This window comes from Callithrix jacchus, chromosome 10, assembly GCF_049354715.1.
Source record: "Callithrix jacchus isolate 240 chromosome 10, calJac240_pri, whole genome shotgun sequence".
NCBI classification, from domain to species: domain Eukaryota; kingdom Metazoa; phylum Chordata; class Mammalia; order Primates; family Cebidae; genus Callithrix; species Callithrix jacchus.
Genome location: NC_133511.1, coordinates 112,412,892 through 112,437,927, shown reverse-complemented (window position 1 = coordinate 112,437,927; position 25,036 = coordinate 112,412,892). Strand labels below are relative to the sequence as shown.

At 52.1% G+C, this 25,036-nt stretch overlaps 1 protein-coding gene and 1 long non-coding RNA gene across 3 annotated transcripts; one reads left to right on the top strand and one right to left on the bottom strand.

The window, feature by feature from the left end:
• The first annotated feature begins 706 nt into the window (after positions 1-706).
• On the top strand, positions 707-24,683 carry SPI1 (Spi-1 proto-oncogene). Of its 2 annotated transcripts, none has more exons than XM_009008086.4 (5): positions 707-939; positions 3,428-3,524; positions 20,484-20,671; positions 21,524-21,686; positions 23,985-24,683. In XM_009008086.4, exons 1-5 carry the CDS (start codon positions 895-897, stop codon positions 24,302-24,304), a joined length of 813 nt encoding a protein of 270 aa, XP_009006334.1. In that variant the 5' UTR covers positions 707-894; the 3' UTR covers positions 24,305-24,683. The 2 variants fall into 2 exon arrangements, with proteins under 2 accessions (XP_009006334.1, XP_002755279.1); XM_002755233.6 differs by having other exon boundaries at positions 3,425-3,524.
• On the bottom strand, positions 15,794-24,145 carry LOC144578153 (uncharacterized). The gene is made up of 2 exons (XR_013523409.1): positions 24,011-24,145; positions 15,794-17,284 (listed from the first exon to the last, which is right to left on the bottom strand). It is a non-coding gene; the product is annotated as an uncharacterized LOC144578153 (long non-coding RNA).
• Positions 24,684-25,036: the final 353 nt, after the last annotated feature.

The window sequence follows — 25,036 nt, the reverse complement described above, 5'->3', positions numbered from 1 at the left end:
AAGATGAGATTGATATTTAGGCATCGGCAAGGGGTGGGGAAACTGAGAAACCCGCCCGGGCTGGAAACAGAGCCCTAGGGATTTGAACACAGCTGTGGTACACAAGAAGCTGGGAAGGGAGGGTGTGAGAACCCAGGACCCTCTTCTGGTGGAAGGGAAGCCCATGTGAACAGACTCAGAGGGAAGTAGGAAAGCCGCACTAGCTGGAGACCCTAGCCCGGAGCCCAGCCTCAGCCTAGGGACAGCCTAGGCAGTGGGGGTGCAGGGCCAAGGAAGAGCCAGGCCTAATAGCCTGCTGGGTCAGAGCCCTCACCCAGCATGGCTGACCCCAGAAACTGGAGGTCCCAAGAGACCACCCCTTCCAGCTCTGACCCCAACGAGGTGACTGTTGGCTATGTAGGGATCTCAGGAGAAGCACGCATTTGTTGGATTAGAGCAAAAGCCTCCCAGTGGTGTGGCGGAGCTGCCCGTTCTCCCTCCCATCCTCCCTCCCCAGCCTAGCCTCCAAAGTCATCCCTCTCAGTCCCAGCTTCCTCTGGGCAGGGGGCCTGGACCCTATGGCCTCCCCGGCCAGCCCTTAGAGCACCACCTGCCCCAGCCGGCCAGAGACTTCCTGTATGTAGCGCAAGAGATTTATGCAAACGGGTTGGGGCGGTGATGTCACCCCAAGGGGACTATCTCCCAGCGGCAGGCCGTCGATAAAATCAGGAACTTGTGCTGGCCCTGCAATGTCAAGGGAGGGGGCTCACCCAGGGCTCCTGTAGCTCAGGGGGCAGGCCTGAGCCCTGCACCCGCCCCACGGCCGTCCAGCCCCCGACGGGGCACCCCATCCTGAGGGGCTCTGCACTGGCCCCCACCGAGGCAGGGGATCTGACTGACTCGGAGCCCGGCTGGATGTTACAGGCGTGCAAAATGGAAGGGTTTCCCCTCGTCCCCCCTGTGAGTACCGGGACTCCTCTACCAGCCCAGCCCGTGGCCCTCGGACGCCTGCCTGCCTGCCCATGAACCTGCCAGCCCACCCGCTGCCCTCCTGGCTTGCTATCTGTGGGAAGTCAGGGTTTCCTCCCTGGAGCTCCTGGCCTGAGACCCAGCGAAGGGGCCATTGGCTTCCTCGGAGCATACCCTGGCGGGCTGAGGCCGGGCCACGGTGGGGCTGTGATCGGTGGGGCCTGAACAGTTATTTATAGGCAGGGCTTGGGTGGCAGGCGGAGGCCGGGGATCCTGGGGAGGGTGCTGGGCTGAGGATGGTGAGGGCGGCAGAGGAGGGAGATGGGGACACTGGCTATGGGGAGGCTGGTCCCCTGGACAGGAAGGGGTGAAGGCAGAAGGCAGCAGGCAGAAGGCTTGGCCATGGCCTTGGGGCTCCTGGCGACCAAGGCTGATGGAACTCTTGTCCCCAGTGCCTGGTCTGGGGCCTGGCACAGAGGATATGATTGTTGACCGAAGGGTCTGGGCCATGGGCCATGGCGGGGCCACAGGAGGCAGGGGCTGGTGCTAGGAAGGAGCCTGGAGTGGAGCTGAGATGGTACAGTTAGGGTCGGCCCCAGGGCTGGAGTTCAGGGAGAGGCATGGCAGGGGATGGGGCTGGGACAGGGCCGGGACTGAGATTGGGGCTGGGTAGGACCTAGGGTGAGCATGGGATTACAGTTAGAATGGGGGCTGAGGCTGGGACAAGGACAGGGACTGGGTCTTGGGGGTGAAGTAGCGGGAGCCCCAGGGGACCCCGAGAAGATCGCCACTGCTCCTCACTCTCAGTGACAGTTGCAGCCTGAGGCAGGTGTCAGACCAGGGTCCCTCTGAGAGGACCCTTCTCCCTTTTCCTACCCCATGTCCTCTCAGGGTTGGGGAGGGTTGAGGGGAGCCAGGAAGGGCTTGGCAGGCTACCCCGACTCCATTTCCCTGGCCTACAGGCAGCTCCCCTCCCCCACTGTGCGCTGGCTCAGAGCCACCCCAGGAGGCTGGGAGGCACCCCAAGTCTGACATCACACCGACCAGACCAGAGCCGGCCTGACATCCTGCAGAGGCTGCGCTGCCTGGAAACCCAGAGGGGCAGGCTCTGTCCTGGGCTCCCGGCCACCTCACTCGGCCAGCCAGCCCACTGTGGCGTCCACACCCTGTTACCCCTTCCCACCTGGGACCACAAAGGGGGTGGCACAGGCACAGGGGGATGGAGGTTGTCTCAGGAAGACCCAATTCTGCCTCAAGAAAGCCGCAGGCCCACTGTCTCTGACCCCTGACCTCTCAATGCTGAGCTCCAGGTGGAGCTGGAAGGGAGGCAGAGCTTCCTGGGCCGCCCCTAGGTTCCCCAGCCCTCTCTGCAGCTCCAGGGTTACTCTGAGTGTCTCTTGGTAGGGTGGGCTCCCAAGGCAGCCCCGGCTCCCTAAGCCCAGCCCTGAGGGCCACAGTGACTGTTGTGCAATCCCAGGGCACACGCTGCGGGGGCGGGGAGGCCTGATGACTGTTGGGAAGGCTCCGGGTGTGCACGGCCCTGTGTCTGTGCCAGCGGGGGGGAGGAGGACGGGGGGGGGGGGGGGGGGGGGGGGGGAAGAGGAGGAGGAAAGAAGGAGGACAGGGAGGAGGGGGAGGAAAAGGAGGACAGAGGGGAGTGAGGAGGGGGGAGAAGGAAGCAGAAGAAGCAGAGGGGTGGGTGAGGAGGGAAGGAGGAGGATAGGGAGGACTCAGGAGGGAGACCGAGGGGATCAAGGCCCTCCATGCGCTCGGCCCCCAAGCCTGCCTGGGTGACTCCTGCCCCAGCCACCAGTGTGGATGTCACTGTGGCGCCGCTCCTGCCCAGGCTGTGTGAGGGGCACAGGATGTAAGAGCAGGGCTGGGCAGGCAAGTGTGTGCGGGTGAGTGTGGGGGCAGAATGTGAGTGGCTCTGGGGGTGTGAGTGTGCGTGTTGCTGGCTAGAACGTGGTGTCGTGCGAGTGTCAAGGCGACTCTGCTTGTGCCCACGAGCTGAGTGTACCATGTCTCTGTGAGGTGGGTGACCTCTGAGTGGGCATGAAGATGTGTGTGTGCGGGACAGTGTGTGTGAGCCTGAGAGCGAGTCTGTGTGTGGGACTGTGTCAGGAGGTCACAGGGATCATGTGGACCTCTGCATCAGTGTGACCGGGAGAGCTGTATGGGATGAGGATGAGGACACACGGGAGTGAGTGTGTGAGCGGGAGGGGGCTATGTGGAGTAGCCCAGAGGGGGAAGACCCCAGTCCTCCTGACCTCTGGCCCCCAAGGTCCCTGTCATCCTTTTCAGGCCTCCCGGGTCCCCTGCCCCACCCTCTGTCCCAATTTCAGGCAGAGGGAGGGCTGTAGGCCCAATGCAGCCACTGAGCCAGAGAAGGTGGTGGGGACCCAGTGTGCTGGGGTGCTTCAGGCCTGGCTGGGGTCCCCTACCATGGTGCAGGCCCTGACGCCTCCTCTCTCAGCAGCCATCAGAAGACCTGGTGCCCTACGACACGGATCTGTACCCACGCCAAACGCATGAGTATTACCCCTATCTCAGCAGTGATGGGGAGAGCCACAGTGGTGAGTACCCAGCCTGCCCATCCCCCATCCCCTCCTGCCCGCCCTCCGCCGCTGCCCAGCCTGGGCTCCTGGGGTCTGGAGAAAGAAAAAAAAGAAATGATTCCCAGGGCTTCTCTGGAATTCTGAGAATCAGATCATGTTAGCTCTCCGGGGGAGCGAACTGCAGCGTCATCGTCTCTCCCACACCTGAGCCTCCATCATTGAGCCTCTACAGGGTGTCAAGGCCCAGGGTTTGTGTCTTCCACGGTTATCTTCTGGGTCTGCCCTTGAGGTCTTGTTTATAAACAAGGAAACAGGCTTAGGGTACTAGGAGACTTGCCCCAGGTCACATGGCTGCTGGGTGGAACCCAGTCCGGCCGTTCCGGGTCCTGTGCTCTTTCTTCCGCCCCTGCCTAACTACCCACCTCTTCTTCTCTGTTCTCGTCACTTTCTTTGTCCCAAACTCCCCACCGACGCATCCGCACTCTCTGCCATGTGTGGTTAGCAGGGCTTCCCAGCCGTGGCACTGCTGACATTTTGGGTGGGATGACTCCGGGGTGGACTGTCCTGGGTACCATAGCTTAGCAGCGGCATCCTTGCTTCTACCCACTACATGCCAGGGGCATGGCCAATCATGACAACCAAAAATGTATCCACCCATTGCCAGATCCCCCCAGGGAGGCAAAATCACCCCGAGTTGGGAGCTGCTGGGCCAAAGGAAACCCTATAGGGACCTCGAGCAGAGGCCAAGGCCTCAGTTTGCCAAGGTGGGAGGAAGAGGCCTGGGCCAGGGGTTCCTTCTGTCTGTCCAGTCCTACTAGATCTGACTGTCCACCCCAAGGCCCAGCCTCCATCCTGGAGCAAATTCAGGGGATGGGACAGAGGCATTAGGTGCCTGGGACCTGAGCAGGGGGCTGTGAGAGGTCACCCGAAGTGGATTTTGGCTTATCGGACATCCCTGACCCAAAGCGAGGTGGCCCAGTCAGTGGCTGAGTTGGGGGATTCCTCAGGGCATCTGGGACCTGGGCAGACTAGCGACTCGGGTGTCTGCACCCGGGATGGCAGAGGCCCACAGACGAGGAAGGTGTCACTCCTGAAGGCCACCCCTGCTGCTGGTCATGCCTGAAGCTCTGTTTTGCAGACGCGCCTGTGGCGTCTGAACCTGATGGGCCCAGCTAGGGATCCATGTGTGCCTGGCCACAGTTAGGGCCCTCCCATCTGGAGGCCAAGCTTGGAGAACTTCATCGGAAACTCAGGCTGGAGGCTGCATCCTGGGAGTAGGTGGTGGATATGCCTCCAGGTCACAGCTGGGTTTGCATCTTTTAGAATCTTTAGGGTTAGAAAGCCTTAAAAACATCCATTTTCATTCCTTCAAGCTTATTTGTGATTATGTAAGAAACACATCCTCTCTGTGGAAAACCCAGGCAATGTAGAGGGAAAGTCCCCCTGCTCCATTTCCACCCCAGCTCTCCCGGCCAGGGTGAAGAACCAGGTCTGGGGGATCCAGAGACCGCACACCCACCTTCCCACTAAGCAGTTCCAGGACCCCAGGAGGTCCTGCTGGGCCGCAGGATGGGCGCCCCCTGGTGGCCCGGGTCCCCACAAACAGTGCTGCTGGGCCTCCTCCAATGAGGACGCGTTCTCCCTGGCCCAATCCCCATTCTGTTCACCGGGCTCGGGTGTATTTCCTTTGGCCCTTTTGCAGCCTCAGTTTTCCTTCCGGTAACATGAGGGCACTGCCCACATAGCTGGAAACCAGTGAGCCCTGGGACTGGGCCTGATGGAGTGAGCACTTTAGAGAAAGCATGTGTTTTCCTGGCTCAGGGCCCAAGCAGGTCCCTTATATCTGGGTGGGGCTCTAGGAATGACTCCTGAATGGATGCCTGGGCACCCTGTTTTGGTCACAAACTCCCTCCAGAGCCTCCACCAGTGTTCCCAGGCATCCTTGGCCCTGCCCCTGGCCCGCTGTGAATCGTTACCAATCAGGGTAGCTGGGCTGTCCCTTTCTTTTTTTTTAAGACTCAGTCTTGCTCTTGTCCGCCAGGCTGGAGTGCAATGGCGTGATCTCGGCTCACTGCAACCTCCACCTCCAGGGTTCAAGCGATTCTCCTGCCTCAGCCTCCTGAGTAGCTGAGATTATAGACGCCAGCCACCAAGCCCGGCTAATTTTTGTATTTTTAGTAGAGACGGGGGATTCACCATTTTGGCCAGGCTGGTCTCGAACTCCTGACCTCAGGTAATCCACCCACCTCGCTCGGCCTCCCAAAGTGTTGGGATTACAGGCATGAGCCACTGCGCCCGGCCTTTTTGAGACAGTCTTGCTCTGTTGCCCAGGCTGGAGTGCAGTGGCACAATCTCAGCTCACTGCAACCTCTGCCTCCCAGGTTCAAGCGCTTCTCTTGCTTCAACATCCCAAATAGCTAGGATTACAGGTGCATACTACCATGCCTGGGGCTAATTTTTGTATTTTTAGTAAAGATGGGGCTTCACCTTGTTGGCCAGGCTGCTGTCAAACTCCTGACCTCAAGTGATCCACTTGCCTCACCTCCTAAAGTGCTGGGATTACAGGTGTTAGCCACCACGTCTGGCCTGGGCTGTCCCTTTCTATATCAACTGGAACCTATTGTCTGAAGACTCAATAATAGAGACCCCCACACACTTCCATCAATTCCCGCACGTCCTCTTTGTCCACATTTTTAGGTACCAAAGCTTAGTGGAAAAGCTTTGGCTCAGCCCTGGCTTACCAGCTGTGAAACTTGGGGCAAGTAACATAACCTCTCTGTGTCCCCGTTTCCCCATTTATAAAACTGCGAGGATGAAAAGACTTATTTCCTAGAGCTGTGATGATTCAGCGAGATAACACATGTAATCTGTGAGGTAGGGTAATGTGCAGAGGACGAGGCCCATGCTAGCTTCACTGCATCCCCCCAAGGCAGGAGGGACAAAGCAGCTGGGGAGTGGGAGAAGCACAGAGGGCTCTGTGAGAGACCAACTGGGTCATTTTCCACTGACCCAGGAGACAGCCAACCTGCCACCCACCCCCACATCCATGCACTCACCCTCCCCCATCTACCCACCTGCTCGTCCATCTTGCCAGCCGCTTCCCATCTGATCCACTTATCTATCCTCCCTTGTCCATCAAATAGTCTCTGAGTATAAGCCATGTACCAGACATTACTGTAGGCTCTGGGGGGGTCCATCATGAGCACCCCAACCAGGCCACTGCTCTCACAGAGCTCACCCTCCAGCGAGGGAACGGGAATATAAACAATCAGACAAGCAGACCATTTTTTCCGTAGATGTAATATGGAGTGTCTACACTCAAATGCTGCTTGCATTTGAGTGGCCAGGAAAGGCCTTTGAGGAGGTGGCAGCTGAGCTAAGAGAACAAACTCGTAATTCACGTGACCACAGGTAGGGGAGAGGTACTCAAAGTAAAATGAACACAAAGTGCAAAAGCACAGGGGACCCTGACGGAGGACAAGAGAGCCAGTGGGCACAGGGCGGGGGATAGAACAAAGGGGTCAGCTGCTCACACAGGCTTGCAGGCCATGGCAGGAGTTTGGATTTTATCACACACACAATGGGAAGCCACTAGGGGTTCTGAGAAGGGAAATGACATGATCATGATCTAAATAACCTTTCATGTATGTGTGTGTGCTGACAGTTTAAAATACATTTACAATCTTTTTTTTTTTGAGAAGGAGTTTTGCTCTTGTTGCCCAGGCTGGAGTGCAGGTATGATCTTGGCTCACTGCAACCTCCACCTCCCAGGTTCAAGAGATTCTCCTGCCTCGGCCTTCCAAGTAGCTGGGATTATAGGTGTGCACCATCATGCCCAGCTAATTTTGTATTTTTTAGTAGCGATGGGGTTTCACCATGTTGACCAGGCTGGTCTTGAACTCCTGACCTCAGGTGATCTTCCTACCTCAGCTTCCCATTCCCAAAGTACTGGGATTACAGGCATGAGCCACTAGACCTGGACTTTTTTTTTTTTTTTTTTTGAGATAGGGCCTCGCTCTGTCACCCAGGTTGGAGTGCAGTGGCATGAGCATAGCTCACTGCAGGCTTGACCTCCCAGGCTCAGGTGATTCTCCCACTTCAGCCTCCGGAGTACTGGGACAACAAGTGCCTGCCACCATGCCCAGCTAATTTTTGTATATTTTGTAGAGATAGGGTTTCGCCATGTTGCTGAGGCTGGTCTCAAACTCCTAGGCTCAAGTGATCCCTCCACCTCAGCCTCCCAAAGTGCTAGGATTACAGGTGTCAGCCAGCACCTGACCAAAATATTCTAATTTTTATTTATATATATTTTTGAGGTTTGATTTTTATTTGTGTTTTTGAGATGGAGTCTCCCTCTTTCACCAGGCTGGAGCACAGTGGCACAATCTCAGCTCACTGCAACCTCTACCTCCTCGGTTCAAGCTTTTCTACTGCCTCAGCCTCCCAAATAGCTGGGATTACAGGCATGTGCCACCATGTTCAGCTGAATTTTGTATTTTATTTTTATTTTTTGAGACAGAGTTTCACTCTTTCACCCAGGCTGGAGTGAAGTGGTGTGATCTTGGCTCACTGCAACTTCCACCCCCTGGGTTCAAGCGATTATCCTGCCTCAGACTTCCAAGTAGCTGGGATTATAGGTGCCTGCCACCATGCCCAGGTAATTTTTTAATTTTTAGTAGAAACAGGGTTTTGCCATTTTGGCCAGGTTGGTCTTGAACTCCTGACCTCAGGTGATCCACCCCCCTCAGTCTCCCAAAGTGCTGGGATTACAGGTGTAAGCCACCATGCCCAGCCTTTTTTTCCCCGACAGGGTCTCGGCGGGGCACAGTGGCTCACGCTCATAATCCCAGCACTTTGGGACCCTGAGATGGGTGGAACACTTGAGGTCAAGAGTTTGAGACCAGCCTGGCCAACATGATGAAGTCCCGTCTCTACTAAAATACAAAAATTAGGCTGGGCACAGTGGCTCTCGACTATAATCTTAACACTGTGGGAGGCTGAGGCGAGTGGATCACTGGAGGTCAGGAGTTAGAGAACAACCTGGCCAACATGATGAAAATGGTCTCTACTAAAAATACAAAAATTAACCGGGCATGGTGGTGTGTGCCTGTAGTCCCAGCTGTACTCAGGAGGCTGAGGCAGGAGGACTGCCTGAACCTGGGAGCTGAGGCAGGAGGACTGCCTGAACCTGGGAGGCAGAGGTTGAGATGAGCCGAGATCACACCACTGCATTCCAGCCTGGGCAACAGAGCAAGACTTCATCTCAAAAAAAAAAAGGGTCTCACTTTATTACCCAAGGTGGAGTGCAGTGATGCAATCTTGGTTCACTGCAGACTCTACAAGGTTCAAGCGATTCTCCTGTCTCAGGCCCCCAGCTAGCTGGAACTACAGGCTTGTGCCAGCCCTGGCTAATTTTTTTGTATTTTTAGTAGAGATGGGTTGCCCAGGCTAGTCTCAGACTCCTGGGCTCAAGGAATCCTCCAAAAGAGCTGGGATTAGAAGTGTGAGGCACCACACCCAGCCTAATTTTTTATTATTAAAGTAACAAATACTCATTGCAACAACTTAAAAAATACAACAGCATATCAAGCATACATCCCCCTCTTCCCAATCTCATTTCCCACTAGCAGCACCGTAGTCTATCCTTACAAACATTCTATTCTGCATATACAATCCTAAGTGTTGGTAAGTATATATACATACATACGTATATGTTATTCATTCAATAATGGAATTTCATATCATGCCATTCTGCAATTTGCTATTTTTTACTTTATCACGTAGGCATTTCTCCATAACATAACAATCTCTGATTGAGAAAAGCTATTTTTCCAGTCTTTCTATTCCAGTCCTATGTAAATGTACAAATCCAGATGTGGAATACTTAGAGCATTATTCATTAGCTGACATTTATTGAGTGCCTCCGATGTGCCAGGCAGAGGCAAAACAGTTGGATTTTTCGGTTTGAGATATTTTCTATTTACTTGTACGATCAGAATTCAACTTTAGTCATTTGCAACACACATACGCACATTCACATTTCTCTACACAACCCCAATTCATTACTGTGTACAGTAACTTTTGTTAAATCAGCATTTGAATGTTCCATTGTTACGACCATGTGGCTGTTACTCACAGCTGAGACACATGGCGTACTTTCCTTACCTGTACTTTCTCATCCCCGTATTTCTTTTCTTTCCTTTTTTTTTTGAGACGGTGTCTCGCTCTGTCACCCAGGCTGGAGTACAGTGAGTGCGATCTTGGCTCACTGCAGCCTCCGCCTCCCGGTTTCCAGCAATTCTCCTGCCTCAGCCTCCTGAGTAGCTGGGATTACAGGCACACACCACCACGCCCAGCTAATTTGTGTATTTTTAGTAGAGATGGGGTTTCACCATGTTGACCAGGCTGGTCTCATACTCCTGACCTCAGGTGATTCGCTGGTCCTGGCCTCCCGAAGTGCTGGGATTACAGGTGTAAACCACCGTGCCTGGCCTCATCCCCATATTTCTGAGGGGCAATGTAGCAAGGAGATAATAACCCTTCTGCTGAAACCAGGCTGCTGAAACTCATCCCCCATATCCTCCATTGCTATGCGGGGTGACTGTGGGCAAGACCTCCAGCTTCTTGTGCCTCAACTTCTTCATAACAATACCAACTTCACAGGATTGCTGTGAGGATTGAATGAGCTGCCGTATGTCAAATGCTTAGAACAGTGCCTGGAAATAGCAAACGTTTTGTACAGATTTGTTAGCATTATCATCTCCAAAGGGAGGTGAGATTTTTGTTGTGGTGGTGATGGTTTTATTTTGTGTTTTACCTCTTGTCTTTTATTCTGTGCTCTGACTTGATTAATCAGAGTTTGGCTGTGTATGGAAATCTAAGTTGAAAATCATTTTTTCCCTTAGAAATTTGAAAGCATTTTCTACCGTCTTCTGGTTACCAGAATTTTTCCTATGAAGTCTGATGCCACTCCGTGTTCTTTTAGATTTCTTTTATAAGTAACTTCGTTTTTTGTTTGTTTCATTGGCTTTTTTTTCTCTCTCTCTCTCTTGTTTTCTTTCTCTGGAAGTTTTTAGTATCTTCTCCCAATACCTCAGTGTTCAACTGAGTAAACTTTTTAAAAGATCATCTGACACCTGTAATCCCAGCACTTTGGGAGGTCGAGGCAAGTGGATTATGAGGTCAGAAGTTCAAGACAGCCTGGCCAAGATGGGGAAATGCTGTCACTACTAAAAATACAAAAATTAGCCGGGTGTGGTGGTGTGCACCTGCAATCCCAGCTACTCAGGGGGCTGAGGCAGAGAAGTGCTTGAACACAGGAGGTGGAGGTTGTAGTGAGCCGAGATCACACCACTGCACTCCATTCTGGGCAACAGAGCGAGACTCTGTCTCAAAACAAAAAAAAAAAAAAAAAAAGTCACTCAGGGTGGAGAGTAGATGGAAAAAAGGAAAGAATAGGAGATGGAAAAAAAAATTGAGGAAATTATTGGAATAATACAGGGAAGAGATGGTGGCCTAGACAAGGGTGGTGGCAACAAAGACAGAAAGCGGGGGGACAGATTCAGGATCGATTTTGAAGGGCTCATATTTTCATGACTATTTTGTTTGCTTGCTTTTTTGAGACAGAATCTCACTCTGTCGCCTAGGCTGGAGTGCAGTGGCGTGATCTCATCTGACTGCAACCTCTGCCTCCTGGGATCGAGAGATTCCTGTGCCTCTGTCTTCCGAGTAGCTGGGATTACAGGCATGTGCCACCACACCCAGCTAATTGATTTTGTGTGTATTTTTAGTAGAGACAGGGTTTCACCATGTTGGCCAGGCTGGTCTCAAACTCCCAACCTCAGGTGATCCACCCACCTCGGCCTCCCAAAGTGCTGGGATTACAGGCGTGAGCCACCGCACCTGGCCTATTGCTCTTTTTAATTGTGGTAAAATACATATAACATTAACCTTTTTTTTTTTCAACTATCTTAACCGTTTCTTTACATTTTAAGCGTATAGTTCTGTGAGATTAAATATATTCACCTTATCACTACCAGCCAGCTCTATAACTCTTTTTTAAAAATTTTATTTACTATTTTATTATACTTTAAGTCTGGGGTACATGTGCGGATCATGCAGGTTTGTTACATGGGTGTACACGTGCCGTGGTGGTGGTTTGCTGCAGCCATCCCCCTGTCATCGACATTAGGTATTTCTCCCGTTAGCCCTCCCCTGTCCCCCTACCCCCATCTCTATAACTCTTTTCATCTTGCAAAACGGAGACCCTGTATTCATTAAACAACTCCCCGTTTTCCATCCCCACAGCCTCTGGCAGCTACCATTCCACTCTCTGTCCCTATGACCTGGACTATTCTAGGTGCCCCCATGAGTGGTATCATACAGTATTTGTTTTTATGACTTCCTTTGGCATAATGTTCTCAAGGCTTACCCATGGTGTAGCATGTGTTAGAATTTCCTTCATTTTTAAGGTTGAATCATATTCCATTGTGTGTGCGCGCCACATGTTTTGTATCCATCCAACCAACACTTGGGGTGCTTCCGCTGTTTGGCTATTGTGAATAATGTTGCCATGAAGGGGGGTGTAGGAAGACCCTGTTTTTGGCCGGCCACGGTGGCTCACACCTATAATCCCAGCACTTTGGGAGGCTGAGGCAGGCAGATCACAGGGTCAGGAGTTGGAGACCATCTTGGCTAACACGGTGAAACCCTGTCTCTACAAAAATACAAAAAAAATTAGCTGGGGGTGGTGGCCCGCACCTGTAGTTTCAGCTACTCAGGAGGCTGAGGCAGGAGAATACCTGGGAGGCAGAGGTTGCTGTGAGCAGTGATCGCGCTACTGCACTTCAGCCTGGGCAACAACCTCTGTCTCAAAAAAAAAGACTGTTTTTAATTTTTCAAAATATATAACCAGAAGTAGGATTGCCACATCATATGGTAATTCTATTTTTCTATTTTTTTTTTTTTTTTTTTTGAGATGGTGATTCTCGTGCCTCAGCCTCCCGAGTAGCTGGGATTACAGGCATGTGCCATCATGCCCAGCTAATTTTTGTATTCTTAGTAGAGACGGGGTTTCTCCATGTTGGCCAGGCTGATCTCGAACTCCTGACCTCAAGTAATCCGCTGCCTCGGCCTACCAAAGTGCGGGATTACAGGTGTGAGCCACCATTACCTGGCCAGTAATTCTATTTTTATTTTTTGAGACGGAGTCTCACTCTGTCACCCAGGCTGCAGTGCAGTGGCATGATCTCAGCTCACAGTGACCTCTGCTTCCTGGGTTCAAGTGATTCTCCTGTCTCAGAATCCCGAGTAGCTGGGATGACAGGCACCCCAGAACGCCTGGCTAATTTTTGTATTTTTAGTAGAGATAGGGTTGTGCCATGTTGCCCAAGCTGGTCTCAAGTTCCTGACCTCAGGAGATTCACCTGTCTTGGCTTCCCAAAGTGCTGGGAAGGTGTGAGCCATTGTGCCCAGACTACTTTTAATTTGATTAAAGATTAAGCCATCATCTGTTTCCCATAATGGCTGGATCATTTTACATTTCCAACAACAGTATACAGTATTCTTTTTTTTTTTTTTTTTTTTTTTTTTTTGAGAGGGAGTTTTACTCTTGTTGCCCAGGCTGGAGCGCAATGGTACCATCTCGGCTCACTACAACCTCTGCCTACTGGGTTCTAGCGATTCTCCTGCTTCAGCCTCCCTAGTAGCTGGGATTACAGGTGCCCACCACCATGCCCAGCTAATTTTTTGTATTTTTAGTAGAGATGGGGTTTCAGTCTGTTGGCGATCTACCTGCCTCAGACTCCCAAATTGCTGGGATTACAGGCATGAGCCACTGTGCTTGGCTACAAGTATCTAATTTTCTGCATCTTCGCCAACACTTGTTATTTTCTGTTTTTTTTTTTTTTTTTTTTTTCATAGTAGCTATCCTAATGAGTGTGCTGGAATTTGCTATTTATGATACGGTGTTTTTTATTTTTCTTTTCTTTTTTTTTTTGAGACAGGGTCTTACTCTGTTGTCCAGACTGGAGTGCAGTGGCATGATCTCAGCTCACTGCAACCTCCACCTCCCAGGCTCAAGTGATTCTTCTGCCTCAGCCTTCCGAGTAGCTGGGATTACAGGTGCATGCCACTATACCCAGCTAATTTTTGTATTTTTAGTAGAGATGCAGTTTCAGCATGTTGGTCAGGCTGGTCTTGAACTCTTGACCTCAAAGGATCCACCCGACTTGACCTCCCAAAGTGCTGGGATTACAAAAGTGAGCCTACGATAGGACTGGTAAAGAAAAGAAAGTTCCAAAATGTGACTTTCTATCCATCCTTCCATCCATCTAATTTCCATATACTTCTTTATCCTTTCATATCACTAACCATCTACCCATTCATTAATTCATTCACACACCCATCTACTTGGCCGCCTTTCCAACTGTCCTTGCCTCTACCTACCAAGCCCTCCATCTTGCACTGGCCTGTCCATCTAACAAATATATACTAAGTATTTTTTATATGCCAGGCCCATTGCTAGATGCTGTGGAATGAATAAAACACAGGTCTTGCAAGATCCAGCTTTGTGATAAGGGAAAGAATTAAAGCTCTAATAATTAGAATCCAAGGTAGAGAGTATCAAGTGCCATGAAACCTGCAGGTCTCTGTCCTCTAAGCCTGTTTCTTTTTTTCTTCTTCTTTTTTGTTTTGTTTTTTTTTGAGACGGAGTTTTATTTTTGTCGGCCAGGCTGGAGTGCAGTGCTGCGATCTCGGGTCACTGCAATCTCTCCCTCCCGGGTTCAAGCGATTCTCCTGCCTCAGCCTTCCGTGTAGCTGGGATTACAGGCATGTGCCATCACCCCCAGCTAATTTTGTATTTTTAGTAGAGACAGGGTTTCACCATATTGGCCAGGCTGGTCCCAAACTCCTGATGTCAGGTGATCCACCTGCCTCGACCTCTGAGCCTGTTTCTACATCTGAATAATTTTCAGGAGAGGCCGGGGCTTCAGGAGCCCTAGTCTAGAGGTCGATGATCTTGTGAGAAGGTGCTTTTCTTGGCCCTTCCTTTCTTGATTCCTCATCTTTCTTCTCTGTTTGGATCACACTTTTGTTCCCCTGGGAAGAGCCCAGGGCTTCAGGCTGGAGATTCTGTTCTGAGGAGATAAGGTCAACTGAATGACACTTAAAGCTTGACATTTTTTATGTGGTTGTTTTGAATGTGATTTTATTTTTGTACTGGTGACATACAGGTGTGGCACCAAAACACTGAGGAAGACTAGGGATGTGTGGGTAGGACTTTGGCCCCAGATTGAGAACTGGTTTAGAGGGAGGAAATGAAAGATGAAGATGAATGGGTCATTTCTGGCTGGCTGGATGACAGTTGGATGGATAATGGTTCAATGATGAATGGATGGATGAAAGATAGATGGGTGGGAGGATGGGGGATGATGGATAGATGTAGGGTGGATGAAGAATGACAGCTGATGGGTAATGACAATGGTCAGGTGGATAAGAGCTGTCATTAAAATCTCAGTGAAATCACCAAGGCATGTGTATACCTATGTAACAAACCTGCACGTTCTGCATATGTACCCCAAAACTTAAAGTATAATTTAAAAATTTTTTAAATAATAATAAAATCTCTCAGTGTTGGCTTGGCACGGTGGCTCACGCCTATAATCCCAGCACTTTAGGAGGCCGAGGCAGGCAGATCACAAGGTCAGGAGTTTGAGACCAGCCTGGCCAACATGGCGAAATCCTATTTCTACTAAAAATACAAAAATTAGCCAGTGGGGTGGCACATGCCTATAGTCCCAGCTACTTGGGAGGCTGAGGCAGGAGAATCACTTGAACCCAGGAGGCGGAGGTTGCAGTCAGCCGAGATTGTGCCACTGCACTCCAGCCTGGGTGACAGAGGGAGACTCCATCTCAAATAAATAAACTCTCAGTGTCACCCTAGGTCTTAAAGTTTTCATTAATCATCTTGTTTCTCAGAGGTGGTATGGTATAGTGGTAAGATTTCAGTCCTTGGAGTCAGATACAGGTGGGTTTGGATTCTGACTCCATCAATGTCTGCTGCAGACAAAGGACTTAACTTCTCTGAGCCACAGATTCCTCCTATGCAAACAATAGATTACACTATATGGCCACCTCCTGAGACCTAGGGTTAGGATTAAATGAGATAATGTGGATTGAATACTTAGCACAGTGGCTGGTATATTAAAAAATATGCTAAAAGCTAATTTTGTTAATCATTTAATCAAATATCAAGATCTGCTGTGTGTTGAGTGCCTACTAGTCTGTAGAAAGGAGGGTCCAGAGCCATCTCCAGATATGCAAATAACATTATATTCTTTGTGTAGCTGACAGTCATGCTGAGGGGCACATGGGTGGCCCCTGAATGGATGGTCTGCGTGGCCCAGTGAAGGGACACAGAGATTCAGCAATGTGTTGTAGAAGACTCATCGGGAAAGGAGGTCTGAGGAGCCCAGGAGTGCCGACCTTCCCACTATGAAGGATTCCTTGTATTGTGTTCTCACAGAGGGCCCTGTATTTGGAATGGTTCTGTCTACCAGACAGCATTTATTACATAATTGCCTGAGCACTAAATCAAGGGTAAAGGCGAGGTTTCTGTTGGGCCTTCGGAAACCTTAATTGTAGCTCGGGAGTCTCTTTCAGCCTTCAGGAGAGCCCGGGGGGAGTCCCAGTTTTTGTGAGCACCGAACCTCCTTGGGGCTTTCATGTGCAGATTCCCAGCTCCCCTTAGTGCTTCTGTTCCAGGGGTCTCCAGCAGGGCCCCACATCAACAGGCTTTCCCAGCCCCTCCAAGTGACAGATGAAGGTCAACTGACACCAGCTTCGGGAAATGCTGACCCAGGCTGGGACCACCGCAGTGAGGTCATAGGTCTAAAGTGGAGCTAGAACAGAGGCGGCGGTGGGGAGGAAAAGGGAGCAGTCGGGTGCCTCCCACCCCAGACCTAAGGGCTGCATGCACGCAAAGTCCCGCAGCCCTGGCGTGCGAGTGGGTTCAGGGATGAGTGGTTGAGAGGCAGCATCCATAGCCATTATACCAGGACCTGGGCACTCCAACTGGGGCAGGGGCAGCAAAAATGGGCAGAGCCAGGAGTGGGGCTGAAGGGGGGATCTACAGCTGGAGAGGAATCCTCTCACCAAATCCCAGAGGCCCAGGGCAGCCTCCTCACTAAAGAGCAGAACAGACCCTCCCACATCGAGGAGAGCTTCGGGATCTTGTTAACTTGCTGCAAGATGAAACAAGATGAAAATACAAATTAAGTTTTGTTTTGTTTTTGCTTCAGGTTTAGATAATTTTGCAGAGGAGAGTCTGAGAGGGCTCCTTTTTTTGAGATGGAGTCTCGCTCTGCCACCCAGGCTGGAGCACAGTGGCACGATCTCGGCTCACTGCAACCTCTGTCTCCCTGGGTTCAAGGGATTCTCCTGCCTCAGCCTTCCATGTAGCTGGGATTACAGCCATATGCCATCACCCCCAGCTAATTTTGTATTTTTAGTAGAGACAGGGTTTCACCATATTGGCCAGGCTGGTCCCAAACTCCTGATGTCAGGTGATCCACCTGCCTCGACCTCTGAGCCTGTTTCTAAGTCTGAATCATTTTCAGGAGAGGCCGGGGCTTCAGGAGCCCTAGTCTAGAGGTTGATGATCTCGTGAGAAGGTGTTTTTCTTGGCCCTTCCTTTCTTGATTCCTCATCTTTCTTCTCTGCTTGGATCACACTTTTGTTTCCCTGGGAAGAGCCCTGGGGGCTTCACGCTGGAGATTCTAAAAATACATTAAAAAAAAAAAAGAGGCAATAATTCATTGGTTCATGAATGTTTGTTGAGTGCCTACTGTATTTAGGCACTGGGAATACAGAGGTGAGCAAAACCAGGCCCTGCCCTCATGGTGCCATGCTTGGGCCCCAACTGCAGAGACAACATGGTCCCCTAACATTATTTCTCTGGGCCACTGACCAAGGTGGCCAGAAGCAGGGAGAAGAGGAAAGACATATATTAAAAGCATTTGCGGGCTGGGCACAGTGACATGCTTATAATCCCAGCACTTTGGGAGGCCGAGGCAGGCAGATCACAAGGTCAGGAGTTAGAGACCAGCCTGGCCAATATGGTGAAACCCGTCTACTAAAAATATAAAAATCATGTGTTGGCGGGCGCCTATAGTCCAGCTACTCTGGAGACTGAGGCAGGGGAATTGCTTGAACCCGGAAGGCGGAGGTTGTAGCCAGCCGAGATTGCGCCACTGCACTCCAGTCTAGGTGACAGAGACTCCATCTCAAAAAACAAACAAACAAACAAAAAATGTTGGTGGTATGCTTGCTTAAGTGCTAATCCGGGCTCTTTTTTTTTAGTTAAACATAATTTTTTTGTAAGCCTCTCCCCCTGCCCACTGAATACTTTTTTGTTAAGAGACAGGGTCTCACCAGGCGCAGTGGCTCACGCCTGTAATCTCAGCACTTTGGGAGGCGGGCAGGGCAGATCATGAGGTCAGTTCAAGACCAGCCTGACCAACATAGGAGAAATCTTATCTCTACTAAAAATACAAAAATTAGCCAAGCATGGTGGTGTATGCCTGCAGTCCCAGCTACTTGGGAGGCTGAGGCAGAAGAATCACTTGAACTCAGGAGGTGGAGGTTAGAGTGACCCAAGATTGCGCCACTGCACTCCAGCTTGGGCAACAGAGTGAGACTTCATCTCAAAAAAAAAAAAAAAGAGACAGGGTCTCACTTTGTCACCCAGGCTGGAGGCTGTGATATAGTCATAGCTCACTACAGCCTCAAATTCCTGGGCTCAAGCGATCTTCTCTTATCAGCTTCCCCAGTAGCTGGGACTACAGGTGTGTTCCACCATGTCTGGCAAATTTAAAAAATTTTTTTGTAGAGATGGGGTCTCACTATGTTGCCCAGGCTGGTCTCAAACTCCTGAGCTCAAGTGATCCTCCCTCCCCAGCCTCCTGAGTAGCTGGGATTATAGGTGTAACCACACTCAGTGGGGATCCGGGTGCTTTAGAATAAACTATTATTATTATTAATGATAATGATGAAGTTAATGTTTATCAAGGTCTAACTTTGTGCCAAGTTGTAGTCTAAGCGCTTTGGAAGCAATAAGTCATTTGCTTCTCAAAACAAGTCTATGTGATGGGTATAACTGTTAGCCCATTAAACAGATGAGGACACTGAGGCTTGGAGATATAGAGACCTGACCATTGTCACACAGCGGTAAATGGCAGAGACAGAACTTGAACTCAGGACTGCCTTTCTCTCCTCTCTGCTATTGGATTCCTAAAGGTGGGAGTCTGGGCTATCTGGACTGTGGGGACAAATAATTAAACATGTAGAACAGGGCCTCAGTAACCATCCAGGTGCGTTTCTGACTTTTACAGTGGGGAATGAGAAGCTGGGGGAGAAAAAAATGTCTCATCCATGGTCACACTACAAAGTCACTGCTGAGCATGATTAGAGCGGGGACTTAGATCCAGTCCAGACCCCAAATTCATCATTATTTATTAGGCATGTGTGAGTAGATGTTTATGTGAAACAGAGAGACAGACGCAGGCAGACAGTCGTGTACACCAGTACATACACGTGCGCACACACACGTACACGTGGCTGGTGGTAGACTTATCCCAGAGCCACTGCATGGACCTGGAGTCTCATAATGCTCCCTCTTTGGCCCACATGAGACAGTCCCTCTGGTCACTTTATTACCATGCTTCACTTTGGACCCTGAATTGTGCCCAGGAAGTCCCGCAGACGTGTGGCAGTTTTTGTTCCTGGAAAAGGTGCTTAGTCCCAAGCCCAGTCCCAAGACAGGGCTTTCAGTGGCATAGGGCTATTTCCCAGACTTGAGTCCCCACCGCAGACTCTGAAGGGACCCTCAGGTGGTTTTCCAGGAAAGTCTCGGGTCCCAGGAACACAGGCGCCACTGCCTAAGGTCATGGCTTTGAAGAGGAAGGGCTACCGTGTGTCTGGACAAGTTCTGGTGTGTGAGAAATGTCAGCCCTGTGACTTTGCTGTCACACCTTGGCCATGTGACAACGCTGTGTGTGTGTGTGTGTGTGTGTGTGTGTGTGTGTGTGTGTGTGTGTGAGACAGAGAGACTGTGGGCAGCCAGGGAGCTGAGGAACCCATGAGAGGTGTTTTTGTTTTATTTTTTGGTTTTTTTTTTGAGATAGAGTCTCACCCTATTGCCAGGCTGGAGTGCAGTGGCACAATCTCGGCTCACTGCAACCTCTGCCTCCTGGGTTCAAGCAATTCTCCTGCCTCAGCCTCCTGAGTAGCTGGGACTACTGGCGTATGCCACCACACCCAGCTAATTTTTTGTATTTTAGTAGAGACAGGGTTTCACTATGTTGGTCAGGATGGTCTTGATCTCCTGACCTTGTGATCCACCTGCCTCGGCTTCCCAAAGTGCTGGGATTGCAGGCATGAGCCACCCGCCTGGCTGGGAGGTTTTGAGAGGGGAAGGGAATCAGCTTTCCCTGAGGGCCTGCTCTGGTGCTGGTTTACAAATACGACCTCATTCGTATCCTCCCAATAGCTCTGATCCCCATTTTATAGGCCACTCAACTGAGGTTAAAGAGGCCTACTGTGTGCCTGAGATGGCACAGCAAGTAAATGGCAGAGCCAGGATGAGACGCTCAGTCTGTGACTGCACAGGAAGCAGGATGGAATTGCTGAGAACACGAGCTTCGGTTTAGACCTGAGTCCTGGCTCTGCCCCTGATACTTGTGACCTTTGGGCATGTTATGTAGCTGCTCCAAGCCTCAGCGTCCTCATCTATAAAATGCAGTCCTAGAGTAACCGTGCAGGTGGCGAGCGTTAAACGAGATGGTTAACATAAACTGCCCAGCCCGGTGTCAGGCGAAGGCCCGCTGTGGCCTGGCAGTATTATTTAATGTTACTGTAACCTTTTCCTGCCCTCCCTAACCTTGAGCTCACCCCATGCTTCCTGGCTGTCCCCCGCAGACCATTACTGGGACTTCCACCCCCACCACGTGCACAGCGAGTTCGAGAGCTTCGCCGAGAACAACTTCACGGAGCTCCAGAGCGTGCAGCCCCCGCAGCTGCAGCAGCTCTACCGCCACATGGAGCTGGAGCAGATGCACGTTCTTGACACCCCCATGGTGCCACCCCACGCCAGTATTGGCCACCAGGTGCGTGCCACCGCCTGCCCCGTCCCCCAGGAGACTGCCAGGCCTGTGGTGGGGCCTGGGAGCTTCACAGGAAGCTGACACAGGCTCTTACCCAACTCGGCTTCCTGCCCCACGGCGCCAACGGCGGCTGCAGCCCCAACGGCTGCCGCCTGACCCCCCGAGTGACCTCGTGACCCCACACCCCTTATCTCCTCTTGCCCCAAGGATGGACATACCCCAGATAATTCTCACACCCTCACTGAGCCTCCCCACCCCAAAGCCTTGTTGTGGGTACTCCTGGCCCTCAGTGTCTGCCACCCCTTTTCACCAGGCCTCATGAGTCCCGCACCAAGCCACTTAACACCTCCACTGACCCTGCCTCTGCCCAGTGACCCTCCCTACTGACCTAACCCAGATCAGTGACTTCTGCTGACCTCTACCACCCCTACTGACCTCCAGGGTCCCTCCATTCACTCATCACACTGCCTATCAAACACCCTTCCAGACCCAACACACTGGCCCCCAGCACACCCACTTCTGACCCCAGCCCATTGTGGGGTCACACAGCACCTCCACCAGGAGGAGAATCAGGCACTGCAGCCCTGAACTGGGAGGCTCAGCTGGGAGTGCTGGGTGGGCTGGACGTCGGCACCCCTCGCCCCACAGCCTGCATTCCGTGTGCAGCACCTGGACTGGCCCCCACTTTTCCCTGGCTGTCCCACGCTTTTCCCTGGCTGTCCCCTAGTCTCCTGTTGCCTGCCATCATCCTCTGCCCTCTGCACTCCCTCTTCTCTCCCCAGCTGACCTCCCTCCCAGCCCACTGAGCTGTAAGCTGGCCCTTTCTGACTCCAATCTACTTCTCCCACCATCCAGGTCCCTTATGTGCCCCGGATGTGCCTCCCGTACCCGTCCCTGTCCCCGGCCCAGCCCAGCTCTGATGAGGAGGAGGGCGAGCGACAGAGCCCCCCACTGGAGGTGTCTGACGGCGAGGTGGACGGCCTGGAGCCCGGGCCTGGGCTCCTGCCCGGGGAGACAGGTGGGGTGCCTGGCCCTCCACCCCAGCCCCGCCCCTGGCTGTGTCTGTGCCCTGCCCCCACCCAGCCAGGCTAACTGACCCAGCAGCCATGCCACCGAGTGTATGTGTGTGTGTGTGTGTGCCATGTTTGCCAATGTGTGTGTTTTGTGGGGCTGTCTGTGGCTGTCTCTATGTGTGTGTGGGTATCTGCTGTGAGTGCATGCAGGCATCTTCATGAAGTGTGCCAGGTGTGGGTGTCTCTCTGTGCCCCGAGTATGTGTGGATCTGGGTGTGAGCAAGTGTGTGTGAACAGGTATGGGCAGGTGAATGTGTGTGAGTGGCCGTGAGTGGGTGTGTGTGAAGGTGAATGTGAGAGCTGGTGTGGATGAGAGTGGGTGTGGGCATGTTTGTGTGTGTGTCAGCATATGAATGCATTTCAGTGTGTGTGTGCATGTGTGTGAGGTGTGCAGGTATCACATGAGTGGCTGTCAGCAGTGTGTGTGCATGTGTGAGCATGGTGTGTGTGAGTGGGTGTGTGAGCAGGTGTGTGTAATATGTGTGAGTGGAGGTGTGGGAGGTGTGTTGTGTGAGCATGTGTGTGAGCAAGTATGTATATGTGAATGTGTATATGAGCGGGGGCATGTGTGATATGAGTGTGAATGGTTATGAGTGTGGGAGCAGGTGTGTGTAAGTGGATGTGAGTGGGTGTGAACATGCTTGTGTATGTAAGCAGGTTCAAGTGTGAGCAGGAAGGTGTGAGCTGGGGTGTGTGAGCATGTATGTGTATATGTGAGGTTTGCACATGTATCTGAGTGGATGTGTTTTAGCAGGTGTGAGCATGTATGAGTTCTTGTGTGTGAGGGGGTGAGGGCATGTTTGAGCATCTGCGTGTGTGTGTGGTATGCATGTGAGTGGGTGTGTGAACAGGTGTGACAGTAGGTGTGTTGAGTGTGTGTGAGAATAGGTGTGAGTGGGCTGGGTGCAGTAGCTCACACCTGTAATCCTAGGCACTTTGGGAGGCCAAGGCAGGTGGATCACCTGAGGTCACATGTTTGAGGCCAGCCTGGCCAACACAGCGAAACCGTCTCTACTAAAAATACAAAAATTAGCCAGGCGTGGTGGTGCATGCCTGTAATCCCAACTACTTGGGAGGCTGAGGCAGGAGAATCGCTTGAACGTGGGAGGCAGAGGTTGCAGTGAGCCGAAATCGTGCAATTGCACTCCAGCCTGGGCAACAGAGCAAAACTCCATCTCAAAAAAAAAAAAAAGGAATGGATATGAGTGGGTGTGATGTTCGAGTGTGTGAGCAGGTGTGTGTGAGCATGCATGAATATGCATGTGTGTGAGCAGCTGTGAGTGGGTGTGTGAGCAGTGTGTGTGAGCAGGTTTATGTGTTGGCAAGTATGAGCATTTGAGTGTGCAAGTGGGTGCCCGAGTTGTTGTGTGAGCATGTGTGTAAGCATGCAGGTGGGTGTGGGTGTCAGAATGGATGTATGAGCAGAATGTGCATGCATATGTGAGCAGATGTGAGGTGCAAGTGTGTGAGTGGTGTGGTGAGGTGTGAATGTGTGAATGAGCTGGTGTGAGCGTGTGTAACCACATGTGTGAGCAGGTGAGGTGTGAGCAGGCATGTATGAGGTGTGAGCGTGTGGTGTGAGCATGTGTGTGCAGGTATGAGTGAATAGGTGTGTGTGTAATATGTGAGCATGTGTGTGAGGTGTGAGCTTGTGAGTGGGTACGAATGTGAGATGTGAGCATGTGTGTGAGCATGAGTGTGTGTGAGACCTGGTGTGAGCTGTGTGGGCAGGTGTGTTTATAAACAGGTGAGGTGAGTGTGACCGTGGGTGTGAGCAGGTGTGAGCAGGTGAGTGGGTGTGTGCGTGTGAATGGTGTGAGGTATATGAGGATGTGTGTGAGCAGGTGTGAGTGGGTATGGGGCATGAGAAAGTATAAGGTGTGTGTTATGTGGGTGTGTGAGCATGTGTAGGTGTGTGTTGCGTTGTGTGGGTGTGTGTGGTGGTGCAAGGTGTGAGTGCATGTGTGGTTGTCGGTGGGTGTGAACGAGGTGTGTGAGCAGGTGAGTGGGTACACGGTGTGGGTACATGTTTGGGAGTGAGTGTGAACGGGTGTGTGCGAGCAGGTGTGTGTGTGTGCATTAGTGTGGATGCGTTGTGTGTGTACACCCGGCGCGGGCTGGGGTAGCCATTTCCCTGCCTTTCCCGGCCACCTCCGTTCCCGGGTCCCCGTGCGTGCGCGTGGCGGTGGGGGCGGCTCCTGCGTGGGCCCCAGGCCCCCTCCCACCGGGCCCTCCCACCGCAGGCAGCAAGAAGAAGATCCGCTTGTACCAGTTCCTGCTGGACCTGCTCCGCAGCGGAGACATGAAGGACAGCATCTGGTGGGTGGATAAGGACAAGGGCACCTTCCAGTTCTCGTCCAAGCATAAGGAGGCACTGGCGCACCGCTGGGGCATCCAGAAGGGCAACCGCAAGAAGATGACCTACCAGAAGATGGCGCGCGCGCTGCGCAACTACGGCAAGACGGGGGAGGTCAAGAAGGTGAAGAAGAAGCTCACCTACCAGTTCAGCGGCGAAGTGCTGGGCCGCGGGGGCCTGGCCGAGCGGCGCCACCCGCCCCATTGAGCCCGCAGCCCCCGCCGGGCCCCGCCAGGCCTCCCCGCTGGCCATAGCATTAAGCCCTCGCCCGGCCCGGACACAGGGAGGACGCTCCCGGGGCCCAGAGGCAGGACTGTGGCGGGCCGGGCCTCGCCTCACCCGCCCACTACCCCCCCCAGCCCCTCCCTACAGCCCGCTTCGCCCCCCTCCGGGACTCCGCCCCGGCTGCAGGAGGCCACCTGGGCCTCGGAGGCCACCTGGGCCGCAGACCCCACGGGGCAACCTTGCTGAGGACGACCCGGGGTACTTCCTTGGGAATCTCAAGTGCCTGTGTAAATCAGACCTCCCTCACCCCTCCCACCCATTAACCTCCTCCCTGAAAACAAGTAAAGTTATTATCAGTCCATCCTTTGCAGCACAGAGAGTCTCCTTTAAAACTTGCCGTGTACCTCGTGTGCTGTGGCGTCTTTTTTTGTCATTTGTCCATCGGGTGTTTACTGAGGACTGTACCCAATGCTGAACCCTGGGGACGTCAGGACCAGTGACACACAGCGCCTGACCAGGTGTCAGAGTTTGGTGAAAAGAACAAGTCCTCAATTGTGATTAGGGGAATCGATCCCGTTTTAAAGCTCTCTACTCCTGACAGGTTTTTTGCTGTTGTTGTGTTTTTGAGACAGAGTCTCACTCTCTTGCCCAGCCTGGAGGGCAGTGGCACGATCTTGGCACACCACAACCTCTGCCTCCTGGATTCAAGCGATT